The following is a 12,768-nucleotide window of genomic DNA, read 5'->3' on the forward strand; positions in this document are numbered from 1 at the left end:
TTGCAATCATCATAGCAGAAAGCAAAAATATCTCTTTTCGCTGTAACACTGCCAAGCTCATTTCCACCTCCAGGATAAATCACACCAACGTCAAGCCAAACTGAAATGATGACTGATACGTTCGTAAAGCATAACCTTTATTTTTTTGGTGCTTTATAGCTCTCTGTAAAGTATACTTTACTGTCCCTTGGAGAACGTGCCAGGTATAAACAGGTCTTTTCCTATTATATCAGATTGTGAAGTATTTCAAAATTTTCCAAAAGCTTCTGACTTTTCCTTCTTTAAACACAGGAGAGATGCGGAGCATTCAAACACCTAGCGTGAGACAAAAGTCTAAAGCCAACTTATTTCGATGCCAGAAGGAGTGTTACACTATGTATATCAGGTGGTCAGCATCAAATCAAGCCCGAAAGCCTTGGTGGTAAGTGGTTGGTTTGTGCTCTCTCCTAGGGTATTTCCTGGTGGACACTCCCTGCACCATCAGGGAAGATTCTGGAATGGATTGTGCTTGTCATTGTTTTAGGCTGTGGGGATCATTTTTCCTCCTTCTCTGGGTAACATGGCTCAAGTACAACCAATCGGAGTCCTTCCCTGGAACTGGTATGAAAACACTTGGAGTGACACATTTTCCCGCTGCAGTTACCGATTTGGAAATATGTGAATCAGGGTGAATTAATAGGGACTTCTAGTTCCTCCTAAGATGGTAAGCTAGGACAGGCTGATGGCTCCCTCTGCCAAAATCAAACCTGGAGAAGCAGGAGAGTAGATTTCAGGAACTGACAAAACACACAAACCAAGATCCTGAGAAATGCCAGGGAAAACAGAAGGTTGCCTTAAGCTGGTGTGTGTGTGTGTGTGTGTGTGTGTGTGTGTGTGTGTGTGTGTGTGTGTGTGTGTGTGTGTGTGGGGGGGGGGAGGGGGGGGGGAGGATGAAGAGTGGCAGTAAGAAAATGAAGATGTAGGTGAAAGTGGTAGTGGTTCCCAAGCAGAGTGAGAACACAGGTTAGAGAAATACGTAAGTTCCAGTCTAGCCTCTCCCTCAATGGCATTGGAAAATTAGTTTCCCCTCCCTCAGAAATCAGCTACAACAGGTCAAATCACAAGTGCTGGTATTCTTGGGGGTAATATCAGGGACGCCCAGAGTCCCACTTTGTCGGAGAGATGATGAATGTAGGTGCTGCCTGGCCGGCTGGCCTCGAACATTCACTTCTCGGTCCTTTCCCTTTTAAACCCCAGGGCTGGTAGTTACAATTAAGGGAGAGCGCCTCCTTCCAATTCTGCTTTGTTCTAAGCAGGCTTACAAATGAAACTCTGACCAGAAAAGTCCTCTGACAGAGCGACAGCGCACAGTGGTGCCTGGGACATGTTGTCCTCTTTGTAAACTCACCAGGACTGACCTGGCCTCTGACCCTCACCCAAAGTGGTCGATACCCCCATGGGACAAGCACTCACAGGCCAAAATAACAGAATATCTGGGGAAGACAGCTGCCTCCAAAAAATTCCAAAGTAGGCAATATACACCTTCTGAAACAGACATTCTGTAACAGCAGATCAAGAATTTAAAATAAGCGTACAAATATGTTTAGGGAGATACAGGAAGGAAGATGGAGGCCTGGAGCTGTGACAGTCAGCAGCCATCTCTCCCGTCATGAGAAGAGCATCTGTCTACAGAATGATCACATAGACAGGCGGCCAGAGAGTGAGATCTGAGGGCGTGGAAGACCAGTTCTCGGCATGAGGTTCTGCTGCTCAGACAGTGTGAGCTGCTCTAGTATCTTCTGCAGTGAAACGAGCCAGTAAATCCCTTTCTGCTTAAGCCAGCTTGATTGAGTTTCTGACCCTTGCAAGTACAAGTGTGAGGGTCAGGGATAAAACATCCCTGATGAGCACAAGAGCTGCTGACTGACTTGGATCTGGGCTCCTACTTGATCCAATATTTCTATGCATCCTCAGTCTCATTAAATCAGTCTGGCATTTCGAAAGGAGACTCTGTGTAACTTCAGTTATTTCATTCTGAGGCTATTAAGCCTTCCTTTTACTAAGTTTCTAGGCCAGGCCAAATCCAAAATTTAGAATCTAAGCATCTTGAAGCTCAGTATGGCACAACGACGTGTTTTATACTCAGATAAACCAAGAGCCAGCGACTTGCTGCTGTGTGACCACAGATAAACAACGTCTACCTCTCTGAGTAAAATGGGAATAATAACACCTACCTTAAAGTTGCTGTGAGAATTAGAAATAATAAATGTAGGTTGCCTAGCTATTATTATAATTATTATCGTTTTAGATCTAGAGAGTTTGGTAGGACAACCAACCAATGAAGGCCCGATAAAACCTGAGCACGCTAAACTATCCATGATGATTATTTTAAGGAATTATTACAGCTCCCCTAAAAAAAAAAAGAATTTCACTCAAGGCAGATTTTTCACATAACAAACAAACATCGCTCAAACAAACAAACAAAACTTGGCTTCTGAGATTCCCCCAAAGCAGGATTTTTACACCTGAGTCATTCATGCTTAACTCATGATCTTTTTTTTTTTTTCTTTTTGCGGTACACGGGCCTCTCACTGTTGTGCCCTCTCCTCTTGCGGAGCACAGGCTCCGGACGCACAGGCTCAGCGGCCATGGCTCACGGGCCCAACCGCTCCGCGGCATGTAGGATCTTCCTGGACCGGGGCACGAACCCGTGTCCCCTGCATTGGCAGGCGGACTCTCAACCACTGTGCCACCAGGGAAGCCCCTAACTCATGATATTTAAACAAAATTATATTACTGACCAACCTCTTTTGAGTCTCACCACATCTCTATTTCCCAAGCTCACTCTGTTGAATTTGTCCTCATCCAGGCATGTCTAACTGTATGTTCTCCAAAGGAAGGGAGAGTATTTTGGGCTTTTCTGGTCCCTTGCAGCACATACTAAAAGCCCAAATCTTTGTAAAATCACAGCTGGCTGCTGTTCCTCCCACCAGACTGGCCACCTACAGGGCTAGAGACAGCATGGATGGGTGGGATCCTGGGCTGCCTATCTAATGTACCCGCACTTAAATTGAGCAAAACTCTGCAATGCCAACAGTATAATTAGATGGATCCAAGCTGCAGTGATTGTAGAGGTTACATAAAATCTGCCAACCCCTTTTATACCTGGAATCTGGGTAAGCTGATAGGCAGTGGGTCTTAAAAAGTCTTCACCAGTCTATACTCCAGCCAATGCTTTGCATTAGTGATACTGCCCTTCAGTAGTGAACTCTAGAAATTTGATGAATGTGTCTAAAATTTTAATAAAGTGAGGTATAACATCAGAAAGGGGTACGTAATAACATATAGACATAATGGTGTTATGTATTTGTTTTTCAAAGCACTTTCACATATGCTATCTTCTTTGGTCCTCATGACATGCCACGGGGCAGAGAGGGCAGGTATCGCTGCCTGCATTTTAGAGAAGAGAAAGCTCAGGCTCAAAGAGTCTGTACATGTGCAAGGTCAAGGAGGTAAGTAGCTGACCTGAACTTGAATCTAGGTCTTTTGGACAATAATGATGATGAAGAGGAGGAAAATAATGGCAGTTGTCACTTACTGAGACCTTACCATTTGCTAAGCACTACGCCCATTATCACATTTCTTATAAAGCAGTCATGCGAAACGAGTATCATGTTCTCCATTTCACAGATGAGAAAACTGAGGCTCAGAAGAGGTTAAATAACATGTTCCTCTAGTAACAAGTGGTAAACAGCACAGTCGAGATTTGAACCTAACTTTCTCCGATTCCATCAACTGTTCTATTTGCTTCCTGTGATAATAATTAGAGCCAATACATTTTAAATACATGTACAGCAAAAACAAATATCTGAATTAGAATACTGAATGATGAAGGTAAGTCTCTCCTACAAGGTAAACTTGAGAATCAAAGACCAGAAAAGATGGAGAGAATGTGGTCACCACCATCTCTCAGGAAGGTGTATATTAAATTCAATCTGGGACTTCCCTGGTGGCACAGTAGTTAAGAATCCGCCTGCCAATGCAGGGGACACAGGTTGGATCCCTGGTCCGGGAAGATCCCACATGCCATGGAGCAACTAAGCCCATGCACCACAACGACTGAGCCTGCGCTCTAGAGCCCACGAGCCACAACTACTGAGCCCGTGTGCCACAACTACTGAAGCCCGCGCGCCTAGAGCCCGTGCTCCGCAACAAGAGAAGCCACCGCAATGAGAAGCCCCGCACCGCAACGAAGAGTAGCCCCCACTCGCCACAACTAGAGAAAGCCCGTGCACAGCAACAAAGACTCAACGCAGCCAAAAATAAATAAATAAATTTATATAAACAAACAAACAAACAAATAAATAAATTCAATCTGACTAAAATGCTGCCTCTTTGAAATTACCTTGGCATAAACGCAGCTGTCTGACAGCCTCATGAATGGACAGTATTTATCGCACACAGGACACATGATGATATCTGTAGCTTGGCAGACTTCTTTACTGGAAAAGAGAACAAAAAAGGACCACTTTTGATGACATAACAGCACTTTTTTCCCCTTCAATTTCACCAGAATAGTCGACCAGTAAATAAGATTCAGTAGATTAAATTTTTGCCCTTTTCTTAGTTATTAATATAAACAAGTCCCTGCACAGTTTAATAGTTTGATAAACCTACATATTTATGAGGCTGTTTCTTGGCTTTTACATATTAATTAGTTAAGCTCAGGAAAATACATGAAGCAAAACATTGATTGTTTATACCTCAGGTTCTATAGAAGTCATTCACAACACTGCACAGGTTGGAAGCAATTTCATACTGAATTATGGGAACAATGAGATACCTCACAGTGCCAGTCTTAACTTCTATGTGCATGATAAGTAAGAATAAATTATGGAGGAATAAATAAAAATACTAGGGAGTAGTTCTGGGAGAAAACCACATCTCATTAACAATTTCCCCAGAAATTAAAATATTTTTGCAGGTCACTTTTATTTTTGCAGTCACTTCTGAAAGGCACATTTATTTATTATTTAAGATCACTGTCTGGCCTTGTACGAAGATCTCTGTGAATACCTTAAACTATATTCTAGCAAAAGAGCCAAGATAACAAGTGTTAACACCGAATCATTCACAAGGTTTCAGCAAGTTGGTGAGATGTCTTTCCAGCTTACAGCGTCCTTGTAAGAACACACAATTGATAAAAAAGGATGATTAACCCACTATTTTGCAGTATTAGTTAGAAAGAAAAAGGTGAAAAAGTCAGAAAAAGAGCAACTTTGAGCCAGTGAAGGAAAGTGATTTGTTCTGTGGATATGTAGTGGCTTGTATAACCATCAATGTGAGCTTTGCTTCCTTGGTAGCTGGAGACCACAGCAACAAGGGCAATGGGTGGGCAGGCCTGGTGAATTGAACGTTTTGAATTTTTCCAGGAGAGATTGGAAAGAAGTTAAAATGAATAGCTAAGTGGGCCGATCGTCTGTGAACACCCCCAAAACACAAATGCCCAACTCCAAATATAAGCAAAGGCAGGCTCACCGAGAGCTCCCCATACCTGACTTGGCAGTGATCCAGAGTTATGACTCCATACAAAAAGACAAATAATCCAATGAAAGCGGCCGGGAAGAGCATGCCGGTGTACCAGCCCAACCAGGCAAAATACAGCCCAATCTTCTCTCCGAAGTACCGCCTGTTTAAGACACAGCAGCCTTGCAAATTATACTGAAGTGTTTAAAGTCAGGCATTATAACACTTTGCTCGGTCATTTTACTTTGTTGTGGCTTTGCTGATAACCATGCAGGCAAAGTGAGCCGAGAGGATGGAACGTTTGACCAAATTTAAGCTCTGGACTTAAGTTTCTTTTCCTATTACTCTAGATCAGAAATAGAATGAACCCTTCCATAAAAGAACAGGATTGTATGCAAGCTTGTTCTGAAAACACAGAATAAACCCAGCTCATTCAGGAAGTTATACACGATACTGTTATTGACAAGGAACCAGGGGAATGTAAAGAGTCGGTGCCAACACATAATCTCATTTTTGCCATTTCTGAGTGTGTGTTTGTTTGTAATGCATGTATTATAATTACGTATATTTTTAAAAATAGTAAACAAAATTACTGTGAAAAACTTGTAAACACCCCTTTCAATATTTCGTAGTTTTACAAGAGGTTTAAAATGCTAGAATCATAAGATGTTACAAAGAAAGAACTCTAATTACTGAGATTCAACATGAATCAATTCTGAGAGCAACTTTCCCTTTTAAGTGATGACTCTTCACAGGCATTGACATCTACCTCTATAAATATGTTCCTGAGACTAACCAGCCTGCCTAGTGCTCTGTGGTCTGCGAAGTTTGGTTTTTATTTCTTAAATATCCTTATTGTGTTTTCTATGCCTTTCAACAGCTAAATTTCATAACTTAGAAGGTAATTACTTCTTAGTCCAATGTAAGAATATTTGAATTATTTCTTATTCTCCTTCTAAACGAATGTTGACCATCTGTTTCCAAATGCTGTCTGCTGCTTTCCTCCTAGAGTACTCAATGGCTCCTAAAAGCATGGATTATTTATTTATCCCATCTTCTATTGTGTCCCAACAGAAACCTTCCTCTTCCAGAAGACTTTTCCAACATATATTCATATATGCAAATATTCAGTTATTCATTCAACAAATTAAAAAATACCTACTACGTGCCAAAAACTGTGCTAAGTTCTGAGAACACAATGGCGAGCAAAATAAGCTTGGTCCCTCCTCCTATGAAGCTTGCAGGGTGACAGAGGAGACACACATAAATCAATTAAAGAAATAAGCTTATAATTACAAAACTGGGAAAAGAGCTACAAAGGAGGGGAACACAATGCGATAAGTGTATATAACAAAGCCATCTGACAACTCTAGCCAGGGAAGACTTCTCTGAGGACGTGACTATTGGGTTGATGCATGAAAGTTAACTGGGTGGGGTTAGGGATGGGCTAGAGTGCTTCCAGCAGAGGGAACAGAACCTACAAAGGCCGTGTGACAGGAGGGACCAGGTGAAATAAGGGTGGTGTGGCTGGAACACTGATAATAAGAAATGGGCTGGTGAGGTGGGCACAGGATTAGCTTCGATGGGCCTTGCAGACCATGCTAAATGCATTGATTTTTCTCCTGAGAAAAATGAAAAGCCATGAGAGGACTGTAGCCAATCTGGGAACATGACCAGTTTCATGATGGAGAATGGAGTGGAAGGGCCAGAAAGGAAAAAGGGAGACCACGTAGGGGAAAACAGTCATAGTCCAGGTCACAGGTGAAGGAAGCAGCAGTGGTAGAGGAGATGCTGGGGTGTGGCCAGATTCCAGAGATATGGAGGAAGCAAAATCTAGATATAGGACAAGAACTATTTAAGAGATGAGATTCCCCAGCTGTTCCACAACTTCATTCCACTCAAACCTTGCTTGTGCTTTTCATGTCCCCTCCCTTTGGCCAACACAAATCCCACTGCCCTTCCAGGGCTCAGCTCCGCACCTTCCACAGGGGCACTGGCCCATATCCATCCTTTCCGTTTTTCTTAATTGTTGTAAAACTTTTGGCCTCCATCACACATGTTACCAAATTATGCATGGTCTTGTTTTACAGTTGTCTCAAGTTTGCAGGGCTGGTTTTCCTGAAGGAAACTGTGCATTTCTCAAAGCCAGAGACCATGGCTTCTGTGTGTCTTTGCCAATAGTACTTAGCATTGTACTAGGAACACAATGGGCAGTTAATTAATACTCACTGAAAAATGATAAAATCTTAATCAAGAAACTGTCACGGATGGGAGCTGCTTTGCCTGCAGCAATCTTCTGTAGTTTTTAATCGATGTAATGCGACTCAGGCTGGGAAGAGAATTGGCTTTGATATTTTTTCCCTACTATTTTATCGTATATTGAGACTCGTCAAAGGCAAGTGATCTCATCTCAGAAAATACTGTCCACTCACCCAGATCAACTGGATCATCTGTTACTCACACAGAGAAGGGGACACAATTCGTCAATGGCCTTGGGTCAACAGGAGTAAACCCTTGTAACAAGGACTCCGGGGAGATGAAATGTAAAGTAAGTTGTCTTATCATTTCATTTTCCTCTGGCATCATTTTTGAAGGGCTCGGGGAAAAGTGAAATAAATCTGGCTAGTCTAGGAAATGAGACATGACTTTCTTTTTAATAAGGAATCCATGAAGTGTGGATTGTTACTACTCAATCTTAATAATCAGTCTCTAAATAAATAATGAGATGTCAGAGTATAATGCCTCCATGGCAGAAAGTTGGCATACACAGACAGTTAAAGAAAACACACATTTTCACTGCACAAATGTCATAGGTTAAAAGCAGATATACTCTTTTGACTTGCAGAATTAAAACAATCTTTAAAGGTTATTAGTTTTAAGTGAAAATTAAAGTAAGCCTGAAATTTATTAGAATGACAGCACCCTCTATTTCCTACTTGCATAATAGTAACTAATATTCCATTTGTCACTAATATGTGCAAGCAGTGTTACCTCTCTATAACTGTTATTGATGATTCGTCATTAACAGCCACATGGGTGATGAGCTTCTTATGGAATCCTGGGGGAGGCCTGGCTGATCTCACATGCCCCTTTCCAAGGCTCTTTTGGAGGAAACACCAGCCTCATCAGAGGGAGGTCAGGTTTACCAAGAACGACCCATGTCCTCTGATAGGCTGCCCTCTTGGGAATAAGTCAAATTTGAGTGTCAGCTGTGCACCTCAGACCGTTTCTTTTTTTCCCCAATGTTGGCTTGTCCCAGTTGACAGTCTGCCCTAATCAGCCTGTGTAAGCTTTATATTTGCATCTGGTTAAAAACTCACCTTACAAGATCCAAAGGCTGGTATTTATACCACACGCCCCAGGAGGCCCAGCACTCATAGAGCAGATGGCGGTGGTTTACTGCTCCGTGGGTTCTAATGGAGTTTTTACTTCTGTAACTTCCCTGGATAAAAACACCACTGCTGGTGAGGTAATACCCACAAAAGCCAAAAGGAAAAGCTGATAGTAATATTAGCCTTTATGGCAGGAGTAGCAATAGGGGTGATATGAGGAAAAAACAGATCCATTCTATTGAAGGGAAAGCAGTATGGTTAGTTATTCTGGACATAATCTTGATGTTGATGCCATGTCGTAAAAAGCCCATGCTTGCCGGAATCAGGCGCGTCTGAACTGACTTAAAATTCAGTTCTATTACTTTTTAGCTAGGAGATCTTATACTCTCTGAGCCTTGGATTCCCAGGTCATAGTGGAACTAACACCTGCCTCATTAGGTTTCTTCTGTGGTTTGAACGACTAGAGCATCCTGCCCCAGAGGCCATGCCCAAGACTTATGAGTTCTCTTTACCACTTGTCTCAAGATAGAGTAGTTGGTAAACAGCCATAGCTGTAACCTGGTCAGATGGTCCTGTCTATAAGAAAACCCCAGAATGCAAGAGTGGTAAGTTAGCTAAAATATACAATAATTCAAATATAATTCAACCTCCTCATGGAACAAATGAGGAGACCATGGGCCAGTGGAGTAGGGCGTTTCTAAGTTCAGTTAGTAGAAATGCTAGTTTCACAAATAGAACAGGTACTTTCCGGAGGTGAACTAATTTTTGACATTTTAACTTGAGAAGCCCTTTCTTAGTGGAAAGTGAACAGGCCCGAGAGACAAGGAACTCAGGTTCTAGCTCAGCTCAACACCAACTCACTCTAACGTTTCTCTAAACCTTTATTTAAATTTTTACCATAAAACAAGGCAACAAGAGCTGCCCTTCCTGCCTCTGAAGGCTGTTATGTGGTCAAATAATATAATCAAGTTAAACTGAGAGCAAAAATTCAAAAGAGCGATTATGTTATTACTGCAGCTGCTATTACTAATTTGGAAGCTCTCTTTTTATAAAATACAGGGCTTTAGCAAGATGCCCACCACCCACTTGCCTGCACAGAAACTTCTGTCCATCTACCACTGCTCAGACACTGCCCTTACCGTGGGCAAGGGATGGGCAGGGGGAGGATGCAGTCATCACTGCAACCCTTTTTTGGGGGGCAATGCCAACTAATAACCACATGATATGCTTTGGGGACATCTGTCTTTAACATTCAGAAACACCTGTGTGTGACTCCAGAAAACCTTTGTGTCAAAGTGTTTGCTTCTGTTACACAAAAAGGATCACTCCAAAAAGGTTTCATGGCTGTCTATAATAGGGTCTCAGACGAAAGCCTCTAGTCTCCTTAATGAAAAAGGCTTAGAAATTCTACACCATCCTCTCCATCCTCCTGGTGTTTAAAATCAAGAGAAGAAACACCAGAAGCCAAATAAGAAGTATATTTTGGAAAGACTTGCCATTGGTGGATAGTTGGAACTGTCCTCCAAGCTTAACTGGCCAACTGTTAACACTTTCTCATAGAAGATTTTTCTGAAAATCTCTCTAACAGTAGTTTCACCCTGGCTACTGTGTGAGGTCCTAGAGGATATGGGCTATGATATTTATCTTTGTGTTCTCTGTGTTGTACTGCAACTGGTACAGGCTTAGTACCATGAAAATGACAGTAATCTCTCACAGTCATGAGGATTACGTCCCTGAAGACCCATGTATATAAAGTGAATTCTGGGTTAAATTACCCAAAGTCTAATGGGGGAAACAGAGTTAAGGGTGATCACGGTTACATTTATAAAAGTCCTAATAGGTGACAAAGACCATGTAGTAAATAAGGAGAATATAAAAACTTATACATCTTAAGCAACAATAAGTTCAATACTATTAATTTCTATTTATCATCCTTTAGTTCCTAGAGACTTTGCAAAATGGCTTCCTCCCACTCTCTAAGGATTAGCTATAAAATTTTTTGTTGCAGAGACTATATATTTCAGAGACATTTCCCCGCTGGGTCTGGCGCCTCATGCAAATTTTCAATGCCTCTTTCATTTTATGACTTGGGGTCCCTCAGCTATTCCTCTAAATTCACGCTGAGTGACTCTTGATTCAAGTACTCATGCAATTAGAATAAAAAGACAGAGAGAAATAAATCCACGCTGGGGGAGAGATATCACAATGCAAATAGGCCCTCCCCAACTACCCACTGAACAAATTATTCTGAACAAATATCACATCAACAAACTCAATTAACCACTAGCCCCAGGAGCTGATTTAATAAGACGGAATTGACAGAGAAGGAGGAAAGGCAGGACAATACCTCGTGCAGAGGAAATGCAGCTTCATAGGAGCCATTAGTAAGCAAACGATTCAGACCTATAACAATAAAAAAGTCCAATGTGAGTCAATACTGAGTTGAAATCCTCACAATGTGAGACTAACGTAAGGGTGGTAGTTTTGGGAGAAAACCATCTACGTTTTCAAAAGTGGTTCAAAACTACTTGGGGACAACAGCTTAGAAAGTTTTGCTGCCTGCTAGGAAACTGGAATCAAGGACTAGAAAATCAGGTTTTCAAACAGAAACAAAATAGTGAAGCACACCTAGCATGGTGCTGGGCACAGAGAAGCGCGTGCGCTGAGAGACGTGGATGAATTAATCATACCAAAAAGATGATTTTCCACCAGGAGCTCTCCCATTTTCATCCAGAAGCTTTAATATGGACAAACCTAACTCCTCTGCATTAGACTAGTGGGATGACTTTGGAAAGTCCTCTTGTCCTCAGGCCTCAATTTTCTCATCCATAAGATGGGAGAGGGGTATTGGATACGTGGATTTGCAATGTTTTATTGGTTAGATATAAGCCACAGTTTCCACCCGCACTTAAGGGGAAGGGACTACACATTGGGGAGTCACCCTAGGGTGTGTCCACCAGAGGTTTATGAATTTTTTTCAGAGAACCAGCTTTTGGTTTCATTGATTTTCTCTATTTTTTTGTTTTCCATTTCATTGATTTCTTCCCTGATTTTTATTATTTCCTTTCATCTACCTACTCTAGATTACTTTAGATTTAATTTCCTTTCCCCCCCTCGTTTCTTAAGGTGGAAGGAGAGGTCATTAATTTGGGACATTTCTTTTCCTGTATAGGCATATAGTGCTATAAATTTCTCCCTAAATATTGCATACTTTTTGATATACTGTGGTTTCTTTGAATACAGCAACTTTCTGATTTCCCTTTTGACTTCTTTCACCCATGAGTTATTTAAAAATATATTTAGTTTTAAATATTTGTAAATTTTCCAGAGATGGTCTTATTGATGTCTAATTTAATTCCATTGTGGTCAAAGAATTATTAAGTCTTGTTTTATGTCCCCAGGTATGGTCTCTTGGTAATGTTCTGCGTGCACTTAAAAAAACGGGTATTCCACTGTTGGTGGTAAAGTGGTCTAAAAGATCAATAAAGTTAATTGTACTGTACTGTTCAGTTCTTCTAACCCCTACTGATTTTCTGTCTACTTGTTCTATTAATTATTGAAAAAGGGGTATTGAAACCTCTGAGTATAATTATGGACTTGCCTATTTCTTTTAGCAGTTCTTGCTTCATGTAGTTTGAAGCTCTGTTATTAAGCATATAAACATTTACGATTGTTATGTCCTCCAGATGAACTGACTCCTCCATCATTGTAAAGTGGCTTTCTTTATCCCTGATAACAGTCTTTGCTCTGAAATCTATTTTGTCTGATATCAATATAGCCACTTCAGCTTTCTTTTGGTTAGTGTGCTATATATATATATTTTTTTTTTTGATCCTTTTACTTTTAACCTATTTGTGTCTTTAAAGAGTGTTTCTTTGTGGGCAGCAAAAAAATTAGGTCTTGCTTTTTTTTTTTTTTTTTTTTTTTGTGG

General features: G+C 41.1%; 1 protein-coding gene across 1 annotated transcript in view; it reads right to left on the minus strand.

Annotated features, from left to right (window-relative positions):
* Positions 1-12,768, minus strand: part of ANO4 (anoctamin 4) — a gene marked incomplete at its 5' end in the record, with an annotated part of 223,755 nt that overhangs the window by 88,985 nt on the left and 122,002 nt on the right. Inside the window, 4 exons of the mRNA XM_024732131.1 lie at positions 4,385-4,481; positions 5,534-5,668; positions 8,826-8,947; positions 11,185-11,240. Coding sequence (XP_024587899.1) covers positions 4,385-4,481; positions 5,534-5,668; positions 8,826-8,947; positions 11,185-11,240 — 410 coding nt within the window. The remainder of the gene's footprint in view (positions 1-4,384; positions 4,482-5,533; positions 5,669-8,825; positions 8,948-11,184; positions 11,241-12,768) is intronic.

Source organism: Neophocaena asiaeorientalis, unplaced genomic scaffold (genome assembly GCF_003031525.2).
Source record: "Neophocaena asiaeorientalis asiaeorientalis breed wild unplaced genomic scaffold, Neophocaena_asiaeorientalis_V1.1 scaffold418, whole genome shotgun sequence".
NCBI classification, from domain to species: Eukaryota; Metazoa; Chordata; class Mammalia; order Artiodactyla; family Phocoenidae; genus Neophocaena; species Neophocaena asiaeorientalis.